The 20,107-nt window shown below is 38.2% G+C and overlaps 1 protein-coding gene across 2 annotated transcripts in view; it reads right to left on the reverse strand.

Moving 5' to 3' along the window:
- Window positions 1–767: 767 nt before the first annotated feature.
- Sse (extra spindle pole bodies like 1, separase) overlaps window positions 768–20,107 on the reverse strand; it is a 65,634-nt gene continuing 46,294 nt past the window's right edge. For both annotated transcript variants that reach the window (XM_083142391.1, XM_083142390.1), the window contains exons 10-12: window positions 14,529–14,696; window positions 13,622–13,832; window positions 768–1,085 (exon numbers count right to left, since the gene is read on the reverse strand). In XM_083142391.1, the coding sequence (XP_082998517.1) occupies window positions 13,622–13,832; window positions 14,529–14,696 (379 nt within the window). In that variant the 3' untranslated portion in view covers window positions 768–1,085. The remainder of the gene's footprint in view (window positions 1,086–13,621; window positions 13,833–14,528; window positions 14,697–20,107) is intronic.

Genomic DNA, 20,107 nt, shown 5'->3' on the forward strand with positions numbered 1-20,107 from the left:
TCTGGCTAAAGTAACAGGTACATTATTTCACAACACCACATAAGAAATTCAAAAACAAAATAAAAAGTTAATAACAGCATAATCTTCAGAAAGCATACAAAATTTTTCACTTTCTAGCAAATTGCTATACAATTCTTGCATACACAACAAAAATTTCTCCAGATGCTGGTTGCTTATAAAGAAAGAAAAAAAAAGCAGCATTTTTTTTTATGACACTATATTAGCTTTCTACGAGTATGGAGGAACCATAATTTTGTACCAGACTGAGAATCTAAAGAATGAGAGGAACAAGTTTTTGTACTGAATCTATTGGGAAATGGAATCGCAAGAACTGAATCTGGAAGTGGAAATGAACCACTTGTTCATTTTGCAACTTTTTCACTTGCAGACTCCAAATTGCATGTCAATTCCAGATAATCTGCAAAATTCCCAGTTTTCCAGATGCGTAGCAACTCTACCTTGCTTGTCCTCTTCTTCCCCCCCCCCCAAAAAAAAACCTACTTTCACTGCAATACTATAAAACATTGATTTTATCAGAAAACGAGTAAATGATTTTTCCAAAGGAAGTAAAATTCCAGACTTTTCCAGACCTTGACACTAAAGTTATATTTCTGGACCTCCTTGATAGCATAGTGGTACTGCTGTTGCCTTGTAATCAAGGAATCCTGGATTTGATTCATGTTGGAGGCACAATGGTTTAGGCCCAGCTTGTCTGAGCATAGAGTAGTTTGACAAACTTTTTTTCTGTATTTATTTCCAAGAACTTTTGTATTATTACTATAGGATCAAGCAATATAGCATTTTATACAAGTGCTAATTTGAAAATTTATCTCAGTATTCAACATACCCTTTATTTCTTCATAAAAAAATAATAAATTCCATGTTCCATACAAAAAATATTTTAACATGGAAATTACAATGAATATCATACTTGAAATTAATCCCAGTGAGTAAATTACAAAAATGATCAGATATAACTCCAGCCCCATCCATTCATAAAGAGCTGATAACTGGTTAGTGTTCCATATAAATATGTGACAAACGTACAAGTGAATACTGCAAATCCTTTGAAATGAAAGTTCAACCTAGAAAAGAAAGAAAACGTTTAATTAGTAACGACCTTATGTTTTACACTGTATATGAAGAGGCTTATATATAATCTATGACAGACAATACTGATTATCAATATATGTCAGTTGATACAAGTGATAATTATTAACCTATTTTATTCCTTACTTGGTAATGTCGCTATTCTAACATATATTTTCGTTTTAGCCATTTCTTAATGAAATACGTGGATCGTATAGGTCCTAAAATGACTAAAAGGAGTTAAGATCCTAAAAAAAAGGCTAAATTGAACTTTTTAGCTAAATGTAAAAAAATATATATGCTGAAACCTTGTTTTGTTTATCAGAGTGAATAAATTGTTATCTGTAGGGCAATATGAAAACGTATTCTCTCTCTCTCCCTCTCACATACACACACACAAAAGGGGGCATGGAAATGAGAGAAGGGAAACTGCATGAGAAAAAAAGAAGCAAAGTTGGCATTACAAAAGAAATAGCTTAACAATGACACGCTTTAAAGTTTTCCGAAATTTCATTGTTGTTGTGATCCAACAGATTCCTGTTTATGATTGTAAATGTAAGAAAAGCAGTTATAGTTTAGAATAGAGAAGAGAACAGAGCTAGTCCAAGTTATTCCTGCTGCAACATGCCTAAAGTGAAAGCTGCAAAAAGTAATTTACTTCGACAATGGATTGTTCAAGATTCCCATTTTTCAACAGATTATAAGGTCATCAAGTGTATGCAAAACAATTAAGTTGTGACAAAAAATCACATTTTGAGCAACATAAGGAGTCGACAACCCACAAAAAAAGCAGAAAACATTGATTCAACCATTTATTTCTTGATCTGCGACAAGTTCTACGGTGGATATTTTTAATATGTGGTTGTGTGAGGCATTTGTATCAGCAAACGTGCCATGGAATGTGTTGAAGAACAAGGTTTTACACAGTTTCCTTGAAGATATTAGTGATCGCAAAATTCCAGATGAGTCTACCTTGCGGAAGAACTATTTGAAGCCCCTCTATTAAAAGACGCTAGATACCTTAAGAGCCGACATAGGTGACCATTACATGTGGCTTTGTGTTGAGACCACGATAGTTGCGGCCGTTACATTGCCAATGTTGTCATCGGGAAGCTCGATTCTCCCAAAGCTGGAAAATTGCATCTAGTCCTATGTAAAGTCGCATTCAGACATTCAAAGAGTTGCTACCAGAAATACCTCTCCCTCCAGAGCCAATCATCACTTGCTGGGGAACTTGGTTGTCAGCTGCACTCTACTATGCTGAACATTATCAGGAAATAATAAGAGTTGTGGAAAAATTGGACAGCAGCGAACCTGCTTGCATCTTGACGGCGAAGAATGCTCTACTTAATAGCAAAAATATCGCTCCTCTTACATTCATAAAATCCAAGTTCGCTGACTTTCCTACCACCATTGAACACCTGGAAGGTGCATCACTTCCAAGAAACGAAGCAATGAACATCATTGAAACACTTTCAAAGAAGGAAGTACCAGGGGTATTGGGCAGTGTACTCTCTTCAAAGCTCTCTTAAGTCCTGGAACGAAATCCTGGACATGTGAAGATGGACATATCTGCAGCTCTCCAAGGAGAACAAATAAGTTGGGAATTACCATGAGGACCTAAAGAACTTGCATCTATGAAGTGTGCACCAATCACTTCATGTTGTGTAGAACGAAGCTTTTCTCAATACAAAAATGTGTTGAGGGATAATAGGAAATCTTTTACAACAGATAATCTGGGATTGTACATGGTTGTTCATTGCAACACTTCATCTTAAAAAGTGATGTTTTGTATGCTAACCTTTAACTTGGTATTTTCTAAAAACTGTGTTTTTGTATGCTTTAAGTTTAGTAAACATGTAATATGTGAAGGAAAATGTGTTTGCAGTATTGATGCTCATGTAAATGCAAAGATTTGTGATTGATTTCAATAAAAATACGGGTAGGGAAAAAATCCTAAAAAGGGCTAAATCATCTCTTTATAAAGCCTAAAATGATGTCTATAAAATCCTAAAAGTGCGGGCCCTAATTATTAATGAAATTGATTGGTTCAAATCTAATGTCTGATACTTTTGTGGAGTCTCCGTATTCTGCAAGGTTGCAAAATACAGAGCAATGCTTCTGCAAAATAAATATTTAAGGGTCATTACCTGTACTGGCAGCAGCTCTACTATAATAATGAATGGCAGAGATATTGGAACTTCAGATAATACTAAATGTGTAAAATTACATTTAACAAGTACAATCAACAGCAAATGAATTAGGAGAAAAAAGATTATCTCGACGAGAAATGAGTTGGCAATGCTGCGAACACCGAGGCAATCTTGATAAGACGCTTGAGGAGCGTCGAGCAAACTTTCCTGAAAAGCACAACTCAACTCCAGTATCGAAGGTCATGCTACACGTGGATTGGCAACTTTCGGGAGCATACTGTCTGTCTACACAATTCTCCCCAAATGCCTGTTTGAAGATGAACATTCTGCTCGCATTTTATTTTTCAAATGTAGTTCTGACATTGTAGTCATTTTACAATTATTTGTATTTGTTCTTATTTTGCTTTGCTTTTATGTCACCTTTACAATTAATCGAAACTATAAAGATGGATGATAAGGAGATTAAATTGATGAAGAGACACTTAGAAAAGAGATTGCCAGACCAGGACTCGAACCCGGAATCTAAAGCGGATAAAGTGGGGAGACCGTCAATAACTCCCGGCCATGAACTGGAGTATAAAATTTGTAATTCCTCAGGAGTATTTTTTGTTCTGCTCATGACTAATACCTGCTTTCGGACAATTAATTTATAAGTGACACACTTCGTTCGGTGGGGACAAGCCACGTATTGTTTGAGAGGAGGGACACATCTCGTTCATACGCATATACTAGATACAATCATGGACTATACTTGAAATGTGACGTGCTAAACAATACTTTCGGAGATCAGTTGGACATAGCAATTTTGATATACAAGTTGCATTTTCTCTACTTATTCATTATGCCTCATAGATAATCTCGCAACAACGCAAAATGTTTTAATTGACTCGAATTCACAATGACTAATATATACTGGACCTACATATTTTAAATGCAAAATCTAGGTGACGAAAATATGCCTCAACACGAAATAAAAATGCAATATTCATTCAATACACTAAAAAAGCTAACCAAAGCAGACTTTAACAACATTACACACGTAACGTTTCCATCCTCTAACAGGGTTTTTGTTGGAGTAAGATTCACATGGCGTAATAGGATTATCATTCACTACAAAGCAATAGCTATAACCATGAGATAAACCTGAAATGGGGGGGTTAGAATTCACCATAAGAGAAGTGCAGCAGGTAAAACAAAACACATATGTAAGGAAGTGGTGTGTAAGTGTAAGTTTCTATGTGAAAATTGACTGAGCGGTAGCACTAGATGATTTTACGTCAGGGATCCTAGGTTCGAATATCAGTCTGGGCATTGGTGTTGTTTCTGAATGTTCTATTTGTTTTATCTTCACTCATCTTCGTCGTCGCGATTGCCCAAAAGTGGAAGAAAAGCGACGCTAAATAAAAATAAAAAATATATGTGAAAATTAGAAGGTTAATTAAGAGCTGATAGGTAAAATATATTCTATGAGCGATGTTCGATAGAAGTTCTGTTAAGATGTCAAACCTGTAAGAAGCAAATATCGAAGTTGTGTGAAGGATTGAAGATTGTCTCGAGCTGAACCAGTAAATGGGCGATGTTTAATCTCCAAGGTCATTCTGCAAAACGAATGCCAAGAGAGGTTCGTGTGTGGATTTGGTCAGCATGAAATTGTTGGGTGATGATAAGTGAATGGTATTTTTTCTGTTTTCGTTATTTTACGTTGCTTTTCTACCTCTGGATCTTGAATGATGAATAAATTAATTTGGTGAACTGATAAACACAAAAAAGCCAAGCCCGTGGCTAATTGGTTAGCGCACGTGCTTCGAAGTAAGGTGAGGATGTGTCATTGTCTGCATCCCACTTCCATCTATCACATCTTCAACCTTCATCATTGCGATTATCCGAGACTGGTAGAACAGTGACGTGAAATAACAAAAATATCACAGTCGATTTCAAAGTTTGAAGTATTTCTATTTCTGCATTCTGCATAGTGGCTCTAGATTGTGACAGTGATGTGAAATGATTCTGATTTTATAAGAAATAGTAAAACGAAAAGAGCGATAGATATTCCTCTATTTTCAATTTTCTCTAAAACTATTTTCCCCGACTGTGGTGATAATGAATTCTATGTAGTATGAGAAATATACTTTAAATTAATTTATACTAATTTATGCATATGCAACTGATTAAGAGAGCCTCCACGATGGCGCAAGGAAATCGTCACCGCATTGTAATCAAGGAGTTCTCGGGTCGATGCCCGGTGGAGGCACATAGTGATTCGGATTCTAGTTTAAAGTGTAGATCTCGTCCCAGTTTGCCTATTTGTGCATAAAACTCAGACTCAGAATGATTAAGGACTTTTCGAAATATTCTGTCTGTATCAAAATGGCAACTTTCTTCAGAACGAAAATGAATTCGTAAAGCAATAATACGCACAGCACCTCTAATTACCCACTGCCATTCAACACGCTACTATTCGTAAATTCAGAATTATTATTTTAGGGTTCAAATTCTGGCATTTGAAAGAGGGACACTTGGCCCCAAAAGTTTCAGGTTTTTTTACATTTACTAGTTAAGGATATTTTTGTTAAGCTTCTGGGACCTGAGGAACAAAAATATAGATCTTTTAAAATGATTTCTCAAATTAAATGTAGAAATTATGCAGCACACTAGCCCAGGGACGCTATAGCTTATTCATGGGATGGAAAAATTGTCATTCCCCCCCCCCCCCCTCGCCAAGCTGTATATTCGATTGACTTAGATTCGAGTGTTAATATTGGTTATGATTATTGGTAAGGTGATAAGGGTTTACATCATTCATTGAAACTTACGTAACTATGCTATTGGTTATACAGTATAAACAATAATAATGACAATTATCGTGCCTAGCACTCTGATTACTCTACTGGGAAGATAATTTACACCTGTGAGTTTTCCGAAACAAATGCACGTTTCATTTCGTATGACAAGAATCTGCGATTAAATTTTGTAAGTAGAAATTCAGTAGCATTAGTTTACCTTAACTTTCGCAAGATATGAAAAATTCCGTTTTTGAATTGTTGGATCGTAATATCGTGACCATCCCTGATATTTTCCGTGCATATCAACGATATTTTTTTGAAAATAGGGTTAGCAACCCTTAATTGAAGACCAATTCGTTGGAACTATGGAGTCAAGATGCCATACACGTCTGAAGCTACTCGTGGCCGTATAATTGGCATCTTCGAATGTGGCCGCACAATTTCCGATATCGCGCTAGCCATTGGAAGGCATGAAAATGTTGTTCGTCATTGGATAGAGCGTTTTCAACATGAAGGAGAAGAGGGCCTGAAAACAAGAAGGAAAACAGGGCACCGCAGAGTGACATCGGGAGAGCAAGATGCTGCTATTGTGGAACACATTGCAAATCATCCATTTTCTCCAGCCAGTATTGTTGCCAGACATTTACAACTGCAGTGTTCAAGTGATACAATACAAAGGCATCTACAAGATGCGGGGATACGGCACAGAACACCAGCGAAGAAAGTGCAACTCACAGCGCAACACGTAAATGCTCGTCTTGGGTTCGCTTTACAATATCTACCCATGACAAATGACTTTTGGGAAACAGTAATTTGGACTGACGAGAAAGTGTTTTGTTCGGATGAAGATGGCCAAATTAATTTGTGGCGACCGGAGAGAACTCGTTATTATCCAAGATACTATGTTCGTAGCAATTGAAGAAGTGGAAGAATTTCAGTGGCATTTTGGGCGTGGATCAGTGCAGCTGGTGCAGGAGATATCGTAGAAATATCTTCGAGGATGGATTCAGAAGAATATATTAAAGTGCTTGAAGAACATATGCTACCGACAGTTTGCGTTATTTATCCTTGGGAGGAAATGCCCATCATCAACTTCGTTCATGATAATTGCAGTATCCATACGTCCAAAAGAACGAAGCAATGGCTTGCACATCACCCTGACATTCAGCCATTCGAATGGCCAGCAAAATCACCAGACCTCAATCCAGTTGAAAACGTATGGTCCATTATGGTGAGAGAATGGGAACCTGACTATGAAAGAACAAGAGAACGATTACGTGGCCATGTGTATGACGTATGGAGAACTATACAGAACAGGCCACGAATTTGTCATAGACTTGTTGAATCTATGCCCAGAAGATTACGTGAGGTAATCGACAACAATGGCTGGTGGATTCATTACTGAACACATGTCAACATTATTTGAAACATTGAAAATCAAGTTTATTTTTTGTTTGTTTGAATGAGTGTGTCCTTTCTTTCTTTCTGTTTTCCCTAGAGACAATACATTTATTTTCTTTGAAACATTTGGAACTCTGATTTTTACAAGGCTGCATTAATTTAGCATGTGACACAATGGTCTCAAAATATGGCATTTCAGTTTGGAGCAGGCAAACTAAAGTCAAGTTTGCAAAAGCAAATACATTTTTTTCGCCCTTCTAACTCATTGTTTCTTCCCATTATCGAGTGCTTTCTTTACTTTGCGTTCCTCTAGGTCACTCAGTCGCCATTTTTGTTTGTGAGCATATACTAAGTTTGATTGAAGCTTATCCTCTATCCTTTCATAATACAACTTGACTATGGGCTTCAGGTTTGACATCTTAATAGAATTTCTATCAAATATAAATCATCAACTTGAAATATGTTTCACTTACTAGCTCCTACTTTCCAAAATTTGGTATGTTTGCCTTTCTGATGATACACGTGATATCATAAAATTTGAATATGATAGATTTGTATTTTATACCTACGGAGATTACTTACTTACTTTTATATCTCAGATCTCTTGTAATTACCTACAAATTATGCGAAACAATACACTAAACATCCCCTCCCCTCGACCTGTTTTCAAGGATCAATCCAGCATCCACCTCACAGAAATTTCCACCTCGATCATTGCTTATCAAGTGAGTGTGGGTCTTCGTGAATCTTCCCTGTAATGCAGATCCATAATTTGCTCCAGAGCATGTGAAGATAACTGAAAGCAATACTTGCGTATATAAAAAAAGGTAAAGTGCTCCCCTGTGCATAGCACCACGCCATGAAGGCGTATAGGGGGTGTGGGGGTAACGCCCCACACTTTCTTGATCCCGGTCGTGAGTCGGGGTGATGTGATCAGCATTATGCCCCTGACCGCCTTTACCCCCCATTGTTTCCCCCAGGTACCCATGTTATTCGACGCTGGGTGGGTGCCGGGGCCCCTTCCATCGTTAGAAAAGTTCCCGGATTTGAACCGGCCGGGGATCGAACCCAGGACCTTGAGCATGGTAGTCAGATGCGTTACCGACAGCCACCGCGGCCACAATACTTGCGTATATAATTTTACTTTTGAACTATTTATTCATCTATTTACTTCTTTCATTGTGGGAGGGAGACTGGCAGCCGGGAGGTAGGCCAAGGCCCTTCCAGGGCTGTATAGCCACGTTTTTTTTTATTTACTTCTTTCGGTCCGGGGTTCCATACCCGGTGGAAGCACATAGTGGTTCGGATCTCACTTTCCAACGTATGTCAAGTCCCGATTAGCTTTTCTATGCAAAACGTGGATTGAAAAAATTGCTTAGTCAAAATTTGTGACAGTTAGTTACTGATCGCAAGTTGCATTGTTGCAGAATATGCGGATACTAGACGTATTGAAAGCAGAGGTGTTCATTTGGAATCAAACTCCCTCACCCTCCGAGATCGCAATAGCCCTCACCCTCACAAGTCTTCCGGAGGGTGAGGGTGAGGACTGCCCTCACGAGGGTAAACACATCTGATTAAAGAATCACGACGATGAGGATGAGTCATGATATGATAAAAGCACACAAAAAACAATGCCCAGGCCGGTATTTTTTTAAAAAAGGAATACACCTATTCGGTAGTATCCCCCTTCATTCACACATTTCTTTAAACTTTCACACATGTCAATTTTTACTCTCATTGTTTCTCGGATATGAACGAGATGTGCCTCCCCAAACGCCCCATCAAACAAAAAGTGGATTCTCCCCGACGAACACATTTTGGATCTAATACCACTCATAAATTAAGTGTCCAGAAACAGATATTAGGTATGAATATACGATGAAATACTCCTTAGCAATTACAAATAATTATAAGCTAACTCGTGGCCGAGAGTTAGAACGATGTGAATAAACTTCTCCGCTCTTGCTTCCGAGTTCGAGGCCTGGTCTCAGCATGGAGTTCTATCTCTGCAGTGTTTCCTTATCAATTTAATGTAATTATCATCCATCCTCATAGTTGCGACAAATTATAAATGTGTCATGGTAAAAACAAAGAAAAAAAAGTATTGTAACATTACTGCAATGTCAGAACTACGTTGGCAAAAAAAAGTGAACACCAGATCATTTTCAAACAGGCATTTGGGGAGAACTGTGTAGAGGTAGACAGACAACATGCTCCCGAAAGTTGCCAACCGACATGACCTTCGGTACTGAAGTTGTGCGTTGAGAAAACTTTGCTTTAGGCTCCTCAAGCATCTTATCACAAATGTCTCGGTGTTCGCAGCATTGCCAACTCATTTTTCGTCGAGAAAATCTTTTTTCTCCTAATTCATTTGCTGTTGATTGTACCATATTTATTCTTTTGACAATATATCATCACTTGTCACAGTGGTTTTTTCTTTTCTTCTTTCACATTTGGATTACAAGATATCTTAGAGAATAAGAGTCCCATGACAATACTGCATGTACACATAGAACAGGCTGACATATCAATCAGGCAAGGGGCGGTGGGCAGTGTGTATAAAACCAAGTACCTACTTCAGTAATGATTTTGGTTTTAATGGGTGGGGAAAAGACTATTCTCAGACCCCACTTACCTGTGCATGCATATAAAATCACAAGATCATAAAAAGGGATATTACAAGTTGACAAGTTGGAACCTATACCTCAGATTTATCCACGTACAGTTCCCATCACTGGATGCTCTGTCTTTTAATGGAAAACCTTGACAGTTGGTACATGAGTGCTTCCATCCACCCCTTTGGAAGGGGAGCAAGAATATGTCTGCAAGGGCTTGAATACCTGATTGATAATAGGATTTGCTTGACTTTTTTAAACAACACACGAGTCAGTCACCATGCATCATTTTTGATTATTTTTATTTAAATCGATCTTTTTTATTTAAAAAAAACCTGCATAATTTAAATTCGGTCCAAGTTACATATTTCAATATGGAACTTGGACTATATTAAACTGATAAAAAAAAAAAAAAAAAAAATCCTGGACCACATTTAAATTCATCCTGAAAAAAGGTTCCTGCACTGCATTTAAATTGATCCGGTAAAAAGGTCCCTGCATGTATTTAAATTCAGTCAGAAAAAAGTTTCCTGGTCCAGAATTGAATTCATTTAATATTCCTGGACCTTTAACAACATTTTAAAATTGGTTGTATGGTTTTTTGGTACCATACATACAAATATATATGTTTTTTTTTATAGAAAGGCATTTTCTGGTAAACAGGCCTGTAAATTATTTTAACAGTTTCATTAAAGCAAATAAAAAAATATATGTAAATATATATTTTTCTCTTTTCGATACTGTATATATGAACATACTAAGAAAATTTCTTTTGAGTGTGTTAATAAAACTAATAATTTCAGTAACTTTTCTTCCAGTAAAAATAAAACATTCTGGATGTACTATGTAATTGTAGCTTAAAATATGTTTTAGTCTTTGTAGCTGAATTTTGGCAATCTTTTTAATGATAGTTTGCAAAATATCGGTTGCCATGTATATTTACAGTTTAATGATAAAGACACTATTTACAGTTTAACATTTAGTATTTTGTATATTATTCTACACAAAATGTTTACTATTTTTTCCTATGAAAATTATTTAATTTTAAATCGAGAAATTTAAGTATGTTTACAGTTTACATATTACATATCCTTTGGAATAAGTTCACCCCATATATTTTGTTTCCTTTCTTAGAGCCTAATAATCACCATTAAATGATTACGAGATTAATGTACTTTCACCAAAAGTGATTCTGATTGATATCTACAAAATCCTTACGTACATCATTCTACAAATTATTCCTTTAAAGTGATTTTTTTCAAAACAATCACCTGATTTAAATCAATCCACCTTGTCACAATGTTTTCATAAAAACAGACCACCCAGTGGTGGGAACTACCAGAATAAACCTTCTGGCCTATATGCAATAAAGGACTGTGTTTAAGTACCTAGGTACAAATGGAGCACATACTTGCTTCTTGAGCACCTACTACACCATTATCCAATTTATATTCATGGTAGGGATGGCCAAACGGATCCGGATCCAAAAAATCCGGATCCAAAAGTTACGGATCTGGATCTGGATCCGAAAGTTTCGGATCTGGATCTGGATCCGAAAGTTTCGGATCTAGATCCGGATCCAAGAGTTTCGTATCTTAATCCCATTATAATATTACCACACCTTAAAAGGTATTATGATCTTCGATTACAAAGAAATTTTTCATTAGTCCTACAAGAATTTTTTTCAACTGTTGTTCCTAAAATACTTTGCTACGCATCGGCTAACACACTCGTCCACAAATGTCCGAGGTGATTTTGTAAATGCCATTGAAACGAATATGTATTCATTCGAATGTATTGGAAATGAAAACACACATAAATGTGAGACATTCCATTCCAGGATGAAACCTTTAACACATATAACAAGATAGAAATGTTATACAAAAATTATACAATTGTTCTACAGTTACAGTTTTACAAATTAAAATAAAACATTATAATATATGCAGTGTTAAATAATTACAAAGTGTAAGACTAACAAGGGAAGTTATCTAAGTGTCCCCCTCCGATTTCCATGAAACTTGGCAGTATAGTGGGGCCCAAAGGAAGAATTACGTGTTTTTTTGTTTCAGCTAAAAAACGGTTTTAGGGGCAAAACCCCCTCAAATGTCAAGATGAGGACAAATTGAAGTGAGGATCTGACCCCTGTGTCCCTCCGATTTCCATGAAACTTGGCAGGTGTATAGTGGGGCCCAATGGAAGAAATACGTGTTTTTTTGTTTCAGCTAAAAAACTGTTTTAGGGGGCAAAACCCCCTCATATGTCAAGATGAGGACAAATTGAAGTGAGGATCTGACCCTGTGTCCCCTCCGATTTCCATGATACTTGGCAGGTGTGTGTATAAACGGGCCCAAATGAAGAAATGTGTTTTTTTTTTGTTTCAGCTAAAAAACTGTTTTAGGGGGCAAAACCCCCTCAAATGTCAAGATAAGGACAAATTGACGTGGGAATCATCTGACCCCTGTGTCCCCCTCCGATTCCCATGAAATTTGACAGGTGTATAGAGAGGCCCTATGCCATATTTACGTGTTTTCGGGGTCAGATCCCCACTTCAATTTCTCCTCATCTTGACATTTGAGGGGGGGGGCTCTATACACCTGCCAAGTTTCATGGAAATCGGAGGGGGAGACTTAGACCTCCCTAGTAAGTGTATTAATTAATTACAAATCGCGCACGCGCGCGCTACATGCTTGGCATTTTGCGCATGTGCGTTAGTTACCGACATGCCTTGCACGTAAACGGATGCCATTTGCACCTTGTGAAATGCTTGGTGTGGTTGTGGTGGGCAATGGAAGTTGTGCAGGTGATTGAAAATCCCGCCGACTGTGAGATACGATCAGTGATCAGGTTTTTGACCGCGAAAAATGTGAAAGAGGACGAAGTGTTGAGCCATATCGTCACTGGGTACGAGTCATTTGTGTCCCTCTACACCCCTGAAACGAAACAACAATCCAAGATATGGTGCCACACATCATCCCCACAAAGGTGAAGTTCAAGCAAGCGACCTCCACCAAGAAACTCATGCTCACCGTCTTCTGAGACAGGTTCAGGGTGCTTCTGATGGAGTTTCTGCCGAATGGACAAACAGTTAATGCAGCCGTGTATTGCAACACTCTCAAGAAACTTCGTCGAGCAATAGAGAATAAACGACGAGGAATGCTGTCTTCCGGTATCATGTTGCTGCACGGCCACACACTGCAGCTGCCACAGTCGCTCACTGACTCATTTGGCTGGGAGCGGATGGACAGTGTGGATTTGGCCCCCAGCGATTATCACCTATTCCTCCACTTGACTTTCCTCACCAGGAAGCAATTCAACAGCGCTAATGATAAAACAGACCGTGACGGATTCGCTGTCTGACCTGGCGGCAGATTTCTTTGATGAGGGTCTACAAAAGCTCATCTACCACTACGATAAGTGTCTCAACAACTATGGGAACTACGTTGAGAAGTAGCTGAATTTACATATGAACAGCCACAGAGGTAATTAAATTTATTCCTTTGCATGTTTTAGTTTTATTTCAAAACGGCCCCTAATTAAAAAATAAACCTTGTATATATATCTGTGAAGGAACACTTGCCTATTTGCATGCAGCTCTTGATGGTAATCCATAAACCACTAATGATGCTGCAGTAAGATACTGCTTAGCAGAATTTCTAGCTTCTGCTACTGCCTCTAGAAGGTTAGGTATCCTGTTGCATTCCTCAAGTAACCAACTGTCCAGTAGTTTCACTGTCACTCGATCACAATCCACATCTGATACACTGTACAGCATCCCTACGACAGATGGGCTGAAAGAAAGCTTTAAGATTAGCAATACAGACATGTACAGATATTAGGATGTTTTTTACCTATTACATAACTCGAGTTCATTTGTAATGCTTATCTTTGCAAAATACAATCACGTAGCAAAGCTTTACCCATTACAGAAAAAATTACCTAACAGAACCAAGGACAAGGTCTTGACAAGAAAAGAAAATATCTCTCTTAAAAACATAATCAGTCAATTGTTAACCCTTAAATGCCAGCATGACATACATATATGTCACAGAGAGCATTTTGTGACTTTTGAAGCATACTCTGACTCGGGTAATGCTAGGGGACACATGTTTTGAGTGCTACATGAGCCTTGAGGTGTGTAATTAGTAGTTTTATTTGATTCTAGCTATGTTGGGGGGAGGGTGGAGGAGACAGTCCTGAAAATAATGTGCATATTTTGGTGTTTTTTAAAATGAACTGTGACATCATGCCCTTCTCAATTCTTGTGCTTTACTTTAATGAGATTTTGCCTTAGGAAAGAATATTTTCCTTGCAACACCAGGGTACAAAATTATATCTTTACAAAGAAAAAAAGTAACAAAAATGGCTATTTATAGAATTTTGGATTTATAAAATTATTGGCAAATTTCTCAACAAACCAAAATGCCTATCAATGAATCTGTTTCACCCTTTACATATTCTTAAATTGGTTAGCAAAAGTCACTCACCTGTTAGCTATGGAGAAGTGGTCAGTGGTTCCATATGGATCGCTTCTTGGGCCTTGTTGTTTCAAGCTACAACTGGAACAACCCATTAGTACAGGGATTGCTCTACACATCAATTTCTGCAACTTTTCTCCAGAAATATACTGCCTGCCAGATCCATGCCCACAATACCTGGGAAACAAACAACTATCACTACTAGGGGCAAATTTATATGTGCTACAAAAAGCCAAAATATGCATTGAAAACAGGAAAAATATGCACTATAATTTTTAAAAAGGTGTACTAAAAATTGTTTATTACAGTCTATGTACTGGGTGACAATTAATGAACTACATGAAATAAAACAGAAATTAGTGACAAACCACATAGTACACAAACTGTATTGCACATGTAAACGGCACTACAAACATTCGGATTTAGGTTATGACATGTTCGATATGTCTGCCATCTCTGGCGATGATGTGGGGCAGACGAACAGCAAAATTCTGCTGTCGATGACCTCCTGAATGGCAGTTTTCAGCTCGGCAATGGTTTTGGGGTTATTTCTGTACACCTTGTCCTTAACATAGCCCCACAAAAAAGAGTAACATGTGTTCAGATCCGGGGAATATGGCAGCCGAGCGAGTCCCCTTCCAGTGGCCTCTGGGTACCCCAGAGCCAGAATGCGGTCCCCAAAATACTCCTCCAGGACGTCAAACACTCTCATGGTCCGATGGGGCCGAGCAAATGGCCGACATCAACATCTTGCGTGTGCATACGAATTCCCATCATGTCCTGTGGCCAGCCACGCAGTTTGGACGTCATCATGCGAACAGTTCAGAAATTATGACTGTTTTATTTCATATAGTTCATTAATTGTCACCCTGTATACTCTATGACTGCACCATACCCTCCCATTCTGGGGGGTGTCGCTGTTTACATAATTCCAAGGTGCTGACCACAGCACAGTCTGTAAATTACACACACACATGTATATAATTATTATTTCACACCATGTCATCAACACTGTAAATTGAGACGAGTCCCAACACACAGCATGTACCTTACATTCAGTCCAAATTTTCAAACCCAAAGGGTGCCTTTCTAAGTATTATTTCTATACAGTTTCTGAAACATTTTATAAACTAACTGATTCACACAACTAATGTGATATTTTAAAAAGTCCATTTACGCACACATACACACGCCCACACAGATATACCAGATATACACAGTGTGTGTACAAATTTTTTAGAATGGCTTGTATACAAGACTTGCCATAAGCCTTAGTTAGTCTTCGATGTACATCCCCTGTGGAAATCTTTTGGGATTGTGTTTAGGTGTCCCCACCTAGTGGTTGCATGACCTTGTGTCTTGCATGACTTGTGTGCTCTGATGATCCCCTAGGCTATACCAGCAGTAGCTTAGCTACCAGTAGGGTCACCCATGGCAGGCAGGCTAGGGGGAAGAATCAGACTAAGAAGCAACCTACTGGTCAACAGCTTCAAAGGCGGAAGAAGATGGATGGTCATCTCAATGGCTGAGAAGGTGGAGAAACCTAGAGGAGTAATACCTCTTTAAAAAACCTTGGTCCATCTGGGTCCGGATGGTAGTACCTTGTAAGGGCCCCTTGTCAGGGTTACGGTGAAGTCCTCAATGGCAGAAGTGCCAGAGAAGAAATTCTCTCAGCACGGATGGCGGAAGAGGCAACTCAATCTCACTAGAGTTTAAAAGTGAGGATCTGCTGCCTTGCAGATGGAAGAGGGATCTTCAAAGACTAGGGGAAGAAACCACGAAAGAAAATCTTGCAAGCCTAGAGGCCAAGAGGAGACAGCTCCTCCATTAGACTAGCCTGGCGTAGGGCCAATAACCCACCCAGAGTGAAAACAAACATTCAGAGAAATCAAAGGAAAGAATATGGACAGATTCATCAGAGGCAACAAGGCAAGGATAGGACCACGACATTTGGAACATGGAATATTACTTCTTTAACAGGCAAAGAAACTGAAATAGCTGCAGAAATTGGGAAATATAAAATTAAGGTACTAGGAGTTAGTGAATCTAAAAAAAAAAAGAAAATGGAGAGAAGATTCTGGATAAGAATTACACACTTTTCTACTCAGGAATAAGTAAGAAAAACAGGGCTAAGGAAGGAGTAGGAATTATTTTAGAAGCAAATTACAGAGCAAAAGTGATAGACTGGGAACCAGTGAGCTCCAGAATAAGAACAGCAAATTTAGATCTATGCCCCAACCTAAGATTCAGAAGAATTTGGAACAGACCAGTTTTACACAAATCTTCAAGAGACAGCAGATAAAGCCAGAGATATTACAATGCATATTGTGATAATGGGAGTATGGGAAGACATGGAGCTGAAAGAACTGTAAATGCAAATGGAGAGCGAATGACAAACTTTTGTATAGATCACGTGCCCATTTTCCCCTCACAAGCAGATTCATAAAATAACTTTTGAAGTTGGAAATAGAGCCGCCAGAAGTACAATAGATTACATACATCAGGACAATGAGATATGCGGAACAGGATGTTAGGGTCTATAGAAAGGCAGAGCTAAGCACTGAACATAGACTACTCATCACAAAGACAGGATTTAAAGAACCAAGCAGAAAACAGAAAGATACACAAAAATAAAAGTAGCCCAACTATGCATCCCAGAGAAAAGATCAGAATTTGAAAGGAGAGTGACAGAAGAATTGAGCATAAGAGAAGAAATTAATGGGGAAGATACATTGGAAAGGAGATGGAATGTGTTGAAGAACAACTTTCCTTAAAAAAGCAGAAGAGGTGTGTGGACTTACCACAATAGGAGGACAAAAGAAAATAACAAAATGGTGGTGCAATGCTGTTAAAGAGGAAGTTAAAAAGAAAGAAGCTTGGAAAAAGTATATCAGAAATAAATCAGAAAATAACAAATGAATATGTACAAAAAAAAAAAAAAAAAAAATAGTGCCAAGCAGGTAGTAAAACAAGCAAAGATGGAAACTAGGGAAGATTTTGGAAGAGAAACTGAAGAGAACTATCAAAGAAATGTTAAACAATTCTGGCAAACAGTCAAAAACCTTAAAGGAAAATGTGGAAAGAGAATAAGGAATATAGAAGATAGAGAGGGAACATCAAAACAGAAAAAGAGGAAGTACTAAAAGTATGGAGTGAATACTATGGAGAAATGTTCAAACAGAATCAAGAAAAGGAAGAGAGAGGTAATGCTGAAGAGAGTACAGGGTGAGCGCCAAGATAGAAATGGAATAGCATTGTTTGAAGTGCTAGCAATAGAAAAGATAAAGCTTGGAAAATCTGCAGGTGCAGATGAAATATCCCCAGAGCTTATCAAATATGGAGGAAAGGAGGTTATACGGTGGATGTGGAGAATATGTAAAGAAGCATGGGAGAACAACAATGTACCAATAGACTGGGAGAGAAATATAATGACACCAATTTACAAGAAGGGTAGTACAATCATGTGCAAGAATTACAGAGCCATATGCCTGTCCTCAGTAGCTATGAAGGTCTGCACGAGAATTCTGGAAATGAAATTACGAAATTAAGTGGAAAACAGACTAGAAGAAGAGGAAGCTGCATTTAGAAATATTCGTCAGACACCTATTTACACTGCGGCAAGTCATTGAAAAGGCATTAAATAACGAAACAGAAGCTTATGTGGATTTCCTAGATCTGAGAGAAGCTTTTGATACGGTACCAAGAGACCAACTATGGGATGCACTGGTGAAAATTGGAACATTTCCTGCACTGGTACAGAGAATGCAAAGTGTACACAAGAGAGTGAAAGGAACAGTCAGATTAGCAGGGAAATGCTCAGATGAATTTAAGATAGAAATAGGAGGTGAAACAGGGAGACAGCCTGAGCACCCTTCTGTTTATTATCCTTATGAACCAGATCATCAAACAATGTAAACTAAGAAGTGAGAGATATGAAGTAGGAAACTGAAAGATGAGACCAGTACAAGTACAATCATTTGTATATGCTGATGACATTGCCCTGGTGGCGAGGAATGGAGAGGAGTTACAGAAGGGCAAGTACAATAGAAGACAAAGGAATGAGAATGAACGTGGATAAGAGTAAAGTGATGGTGGTGTCAAGAGAAAGACAAACTGCACCCCTAAATATACAGTGGAAAGAGAAGCAGCTGGAACAAGTAAGCAGATACACATACTTAAGAAAAGTCATAATGTCAGATGGAAGAATGGATGAAGTGAATAATAAAGTACAAAAGGCAAACCAAGTGTACTGTCAACTCAACAACACATTAATTGGTAAAAAGGAAATAAGTGAACGAACAAAGATGATGATTTGCAGGACAAGCTACATTCCCACATTGCTGTATGGAACAGAGAGCTTGACCAAAACAGAATAGCAGATTTCAAGCAGCGGAGATGAGATACCTACAAAAAGCAGCAGGAAAGACTAGAAGAGATAGGATTACAAATACCACCATTAGAGATCAGTTACAGCAAAAACCACCATTAGAAACAATTAAAAAAAAATTCTACGTAGTACATCTCCTGTGTGTGCTTAACCTTTTGCGGTCCAAGCATCTCGAACGAGATACCGAAAAGTAACCCTCAGGGGACCAAGCGTCTCGATCGAGATGCTGTGTCAAGGTCGTAGTTTTTACGTTATAACTTTTCTATTTTTGGCTTGAATTTCGATTTTATTTTTTTATATTGTTCCTAACACATGTATTTAACAGAAATGTTTTTTTGCATTTTTTTTGTCTTCATGAAAATGGAGGGGGGAAAGGTGGGGAAAGGCGGGGAAAGGTACTTCTCTTTTGGGTCTCTTTTCAAGGTCAATTTTTTGCCGACAAAGGAAGACCGGCTTTGTTGTTCTAAAGCAATGCTTTTCACTCCCTCCTGCTAAGTGCATTCGAAGGAAGCTTGTTTATCAGTATCCGATGTCAAAATGAAAGTTTTCCGTGAGGGTGCAAGCGGGGGGGGGGGGGGGGAGGGGGAAGACTGGTTGTTGAATCTGCGTTGTGAGAATGGAATTTCGAAGCACGCTGAAGGAAACCTTTGTTTTTTTTAGCACAAGTGGCAACAAGGGTTACCCAGCATTGTCTAAAAATAGAATTTCAAGCAGCTGCAAGAATTGGTGCTCATTTGTCACTACGTTCTAGCTTTTCGTCCGTGAATGTTGTTCGCAGGTGTCGTTTTGTGCCCAAGTGCGAGGATATTTTTTGGGTGAAGTGACAATTTTTTAAAATAATTTTTGGGGGTTTTCTCCCTTCTCCCTCCATATATACACCAAATTTGCATAAATTTTGCATTTTGTGCATTTTGACATTTTTTCAGGGCGGGGGAAACACCATTTTTTTAAGAAAAGTATTTTTGAGGGGATTTCCCCCCTTTCCCCCTCCATATGTACGCTGAATGTGCATAAATTATATATTGTCTGAATCTGTGATTCATTCTGCGTACAACGGTATATCTTTCATATCTCTAGGGCATTTAGTTTCTGAGCTATAGTCATTTCAAGGTACCGCTGCATTTTGAAGCTTGAATCAGTGGCATCCCGACCATTCCTTTTGGGGGTACAACTCAAGTTACATTGGTGATACGACAATGAT

The sequence above is a fragment of the Lepisma saccharinum genome, chromosome 21, assembly GCF_977018435.1.
Source record: "Lepisma saccharinum chromosome 21, izLepSacc3.1, whole genome shotgun sequence".
NCBI lineage: Eukaryota > Metazoa > Arthropoda > Insecta > Zygentoma > Lepismatidae > Lepisma > Lepisma saccharinum.